At 31.1% G+C, this 5,792-nt stretch overlaps 1 protein-coding gene across 1 annotated transcript; it reads left to right on the top strand.

Moving 5' to 3' along the window:
- The first annotated feature begins 1,718 nt into the window (after positions 1 to 1,718).
- Positions 1,719 to 4,273, top strand: DRB2 (dsRNA-binding protein 2). The gene is made up of 3 exons (XM_078959470.1): positions 1,719 to 2,214; positions 3,205 to 3,424; positions 3,544 to 4,273. Exons 1-3 carry the CDS (start codon positions 1,981 to 1,983, stop codon positions 4,143 to 4,145), a joined length of 1,056 nt encoding a protein of 351 aa, XP_078815596.1. The 5' UTR covers positions 1,719 to 1,980; the 3' UTR covers positions 4,146 to 4,273.
- The last annotated feature ends 1,519 nt before the right edge of the window (positions 4,274 to 5,792 follow it).

Genomic DNA, 5,792 nt, shown 5'->3' with positions numbered 1-5,792 from the left:
CATTTCAAAACAAGTTTGTACTTCGCAAAATCCAAAACAGAGCCCACTTCCAAAGTTACAATACATAAACCACATGGCTTTTCTTTTTCTCTTTTGGATTTTTCACAAACATCTGTTTTTATGCATTGAACATGAAAATCAACCCATTGATGATGATCATCATACAAACAATAATAATATTTTTTTTTTGTTAAATTCCTTATGGAACACTTGAAATGTTCAAAAAAAAATACATCAGCCTATATGTCATACAGCAAATTTGGTATATCGTTGCGTTTTACGATGTAAAGACTACATAGTATGAATCGATATTTAGAAGCAAAGTTGTGCTCAAAAGTCCACAAGAAAGTGATTGATGCTTAGAGTTGGATCAAACATTAGGTATTCGGTCAAAGTCAACAAGAAAACAGTTGTTATTACCTCAATTTGCTTCCATCACTTTTCTCGAACATATTATAAAAAGAAAACACGCTAAAAATTTCGAGGGTGACACTTATATATAAAAATTATGAAAATAAGATAACCATTATATCTATATATACTGGTGTATTTTAGAGTTTATTGCAAAATTGGTACTTGTATACCAAAAGTCAAAGTCCATTTTAGTTTAAAATTGAAACTTCATGCATATTTGGTCCCCGTGGTATCCCAAAAAGTTCAGATTTAGTCCTTTGAATTAACCCACGTCTAAAGAAAGTACTCAATTTTGGATATCATAAATATGTATACAAGTTTCAAATTTTGAATTGGCCATGATAATGAAAAAAAATGAATTCAAACTTTTCTTTTTTTGGGAAATCATAGGGATTAGTTTTGTATTATAAGATATACATTTTAAGGTTTATGTTTTTATAGGGTAAAAGAATGTTAAAATTTAGTGGGTTGGTCGAATTTGTTAAGTCAACGGCTTTATGTTACTTTGATGACCATTATATCTATATATTCAAAATACATGTTGTATTAAAAACGTTACATAACGTTATTGTTGACTATTTTTTTTTTCTTTTTCTTTATAAATATTTTATAACAAATCTAAGAAAAGATAAAGTTGTTCCAATTTATATATAGACTGCTTTAATATTTTTGGCAGATGGAATGGAAGTATGCTGGTAATATGGACACAATAGCTGGAGTTTAAAAGGAAGGAAAAAAGCATTGGGAGTTGGAAGGCATCCAATGAAGTAATGCATAGTGGGCCCCACCCATATCTCTCTTCAAATAACACCAATATGCAAAGAAAACAAAAAAGATTAGCCTCTTTATGTAGTGGTGCTTCATTTCATGATTACCCCACTCAAATCTTACACAATTTCACATCTTTTAATCACAAAATTATTGCCTTTTTAACACACCCAAAATTAGATTACATAATTTTAGACATCATAATTAAAAGTTACCTTAAAACATGTATTTTATATTATTTTTTAAAATTAGGGTTAATGTCATGAATAATAATAAAAAAACTTAAATCTTTTGTTACCTTCTGAAAATATTATTTATAATATAAAAAGACAAAAAATAAAGTTACGAACTTTTTAAAATATAATATTTAATTTCTGTAATTATAAAATTTGTAAGATAATGTTGTTTTACATAATAGTTTGATAATTATATATATATATATATATATATATATATATATATATATATATATATATATATATATATATATATATATATATATATATATATTTTAATTTTTAAATAATCAATCAAAATCACATCCATGCAAAGGAAGGGGGAGAAAAAGGCTTAATGCGTATTTCACTATATCGTCCATTAAACAAATTTACGCCACACCCACACACACACACCGGTCTTTACATACTTCCATCCCCAAAAAAACACCCCCTCTTCCCTCATATCTCACCCATTTCTCCGCCGCTCATCCATCTCCGGTGGCGTCGCCTCCGTTAATTGTTTCACCAACACATCGGAGTTTACATATACAGAGAGGTTTCCGGTTAGTAATTGGTGGAGATGTATAAGAATCAGCTGCAAGAGCTAGCGCAGAGAAGCTGCTTCAACCTCCCATCTTATACGTGCATCAGGGAAGGACCTGACCACGCGCCGAGGTTCAAGGCCGTCGTTAATTTCAACGGCGACTCCTTTGAAAGCCCTAACTATTTCTCCACTCTCCGTCAGGCTGAGCACGCCGCCGCTGAGGTCGCTCTCTCTTCCCTCTCCTCCCACTCCCTCGCCGCTAGAATCCTCGTAAGTTCCTTTCTCCTTACTTCTTTTCACCGGAAAATTACTTTACTCGTCTCGTCGGAAAAAGCAACGTTTGAGTCGATTATTTACCAAAATACCCCTTTCCGGTGTCCCTTTCGAGTTTTTGAAGAACGATTAGGTCTGATTGCATTTAGAGTTGTACTGTACTAGCTAACAATGCATCATGAATCATGATACACTCGCTTTGTCCCCCGGGTGTGGCAATTTTAGCTATTTAGCTTCTCCGGTGAGGGTATTTTGGTCACCATAAGTACTTGTACCAATTTTGGTCAACGTACAAGTGATTGATGCATGAACATGAAGCATTTAATCGATTAGTTATAGACTTATAGTAGTAATTTAGTAAATAGCTAGTCAATTCAATGGTGTGAAAATTCAAAATACAGCTCTGGTAGGTTTAATAGTTTTACTTATTTCGTTGCTAATCCTTATTTTAAGATTTTAATCTACATGCTAATATGCTATACTATTTCATCCTTCAAAAAGAACAAATTTATACCAAATGCTTTACCTTTTTCATGTTTAAATGATCTTCGTGTTCTCATATGAAAATGGTAAAAAACGTTGTAATTTACAACAACGTGCCACGTGCCCAATCTTGGAGAAATATATAGTAACAAAAAGATGACTGAATGCAGTCTTACTTTTTATTATGATAGATAGGTATGAACACTTTGAATTATTTGACCATTTCGATGTGAATGTAAGAAGTTTGAATTCCTACTTCCTAATTCATAATTCATAAATGAAATTTCAAACTTATTATTAAAAAAAATAAAAGAAAAAATGGCACATGGGAAAGTTATTGAGAGCACATATTAGTAGTTATAGCCTTTGTCTGCGAAAATTAACTATGCTTATAAATGCTTTGTTGCAGCATTGCATGTGCCCTGTTAGGCTCATAGTATTTATTAGCATTATTATTATTATTATTATATTAAATATTTGTTATATTATTTAATTAAATTGTAGGATGAAACTGGGGTTTACAAAAATCTATTACAAGAAATCTCACAAAGAGTCGGTGCACCATTGCCACGTTACACAACTTACCGGTCCGGTTTAGGACACCTACCTGTGTTCACCGGAATAGTCGAACTCGCCGGAATTACATTCACCGGTGAACCCGCGAAAAACAAAAAACAAGCGGAAAAAAACGCTGCCATGTCAGCATGGTCATCTCTCAAACACTGTGAGTTAAAGTCAAATGAATTTAATTTTGACTTTGACTTCGACTTCGACTTCTTCAACCAATTAAAAAAAATAATTTATTAATTGTATTATTTAACGCTTTTTTGTTTTACTTTTTAGTGGCAAAACAAGATGCGAGTTCTTCGACTGAACCGGAGAACAACGATGAACAGGAACAAATCAGAATCGCGAGAGCACTTATGAATTACAAATTAAAACAAAAAATTGGAAAAGTCAACTACGTTGACCACCACCCAATACCTTTTGATAAAAAATTCACTACACCTTCACCTCGACCACCTAGCCCACAACGACCACCGTTAACGTCGTCAAAAATACTTCCATTCTTGTACCAAAAACATGAACCATCATCATCATCATCATCATTACCATCATCATCATCTCCATTACCATCATCATCATTACCATTGCCACATCAAAACCAAAACCAAAACCAAAACCGCCCGGCTTATGTTCCGATGCGGTACTACAGGCCGCTTGCACCGCCGGTTACTATGAGAACCGCGGTGCCGGTTTTCTCTGCACCGCCTGTTCGGCAGGTGGTGCAGAGTAGACCGGTGAAGGTGGCACCGCCTATCTGTGTGAGACAGGCGGTGCCGGTGTTTTCTGCACCTCCCCCTCCCACTCCGGTTAAGAAAGAGGAGGGGTTGAAGGTAAACGAGTCTGAAGCAGTTAAGTGTCTAGAAAATCTTAAATTATGAGAAGGTTATGAATGATTGTTTGTTGAATGTTGTTAAATGGTTTATGTTTTTTATATTTGGTTTGAAATTAAAGTAAAAATGGTGTAATCAAATTTTGGTAATGTAAGATTAGCTTAATTTCCCTATTATGATTAGAGTTATATGATCTATATACGAAATAGCTCAAAGCATCATTAGATTAACTTAACTATAAATCGATTTGTTTTTTTTTTCATCCAAAAAACATTTTTGTTGTCAAATATTAATAGTTCAACGGATTTGCTCCCACTTCATGGAAACAAAATCAAATGTGCTTAATCAAAACCCAAAATAGGAGAATGGGGTAGGGATATGGTGGTTGTTGGGAGGATGTAGGAAGGTCTCACTACAAAAATGGGATAATCAAAAAAAATAATCACTTTCCATCAACATAATTAAATGAATGACAATTATTTTCAAAAAATACGAAATAGTCAATCACCGAATTTGAATATTATCAATTTCCGATCTTCGAAGTCGATTATTATGGCCCTTAAAACGAATATTAGTAGGATTTTCACAAACCAAGAACAACTTCGAAAATTTATTTCGTAGCTATTTTTTGCATTGTTATGTAAATCTTTTAATATGAAACAAGGGAAACTTAGAAAAAAAGGAAGACTTCTTTATTTGAACGATTGACGCAATGAAAGAATCATGCTTTTGAAAATATAATTTTTGGTTCGTAAGAAAAAACATGTTCAAAACTAACATATATGATGTGTTTGACAAAACTAGCTTGTAACGGGATAAATGGTAACGGGTAATTGATAGTAGATACCTCATACCTCGTAATTAGAAGCTGTAGCTTTTATTTGTTATACGAATGTTTGTCACTAATAATAGTTATAAGCTTTTAAAATTTATACAATTAAATAAAAGGACACTTGTTCAAAAAAGATAAATATATAAATATCTTTTTAAAGGTAATTTTGAAAATTGATTAAAAGCTCGATAGGTTTTTTTTAAACGTGAACTAACTTTTATATTTAGATTTTATATTTAGAGTATTTCATTTAAATTAAAAATTAAACGTTCGTACTTCTAAATAAAACTTTTTGTTTAAATCGAATTTTTTGTTAAAAGTTCTTAAATGTTGATTGTGAAACACATGCATAATACATTTTTCTTAATTTAATTGTGATATAAGCCTTTAAGAAAACTTATATGACCTATTTTGAGACAACATGAAATTATACAAGCAAAGAAATAAATTTCCAGTTCAAACTCAAAATTAACTAACATGTTTGAAGCTCATGAGGAACATATTGTAAACGTGAAGAATGTAAATTTTATGTTAATTCGATATATATATATATATATATATATATATATATATATATATATATATATATATATATATATATATATATATATATATATATATATATATATATATATATATATATATATATATATATATATATAATGTTTGTGTGCGTGTGTGTTATGTTCATATGTTTTCTACAATTATTGTATGCATATATGGACCAATGAGATTTTTAGAAAAAAAAAAATATTTAATAATGCATATAAGGGTATTCTTCGAACTTTATATATAATCAACTTTAGAAATAAGAAAGAATTCCTTAAATTTTGGACGTTACTAATTTTTTTTTTTGACCAAAA

Source organism: Lactuca saligna, chromosome 6, assembly GCF_052625555.1.
Source record: "Lactuca saligna cultivar CGN05327 chromosome 6, ASM5262555v1, whole genome shotgun sequence".
NCBI lineage: Eukaryota > Viridiplantae > Streptophyta > Magnoliopsida > Asterales > Asteraceae > Lactuca > Lactuca saligna.
Note: the sequence above shows the minus strand (reverse complement) of the source record. Positions and strands in the feature narration are given on the sequence as shown.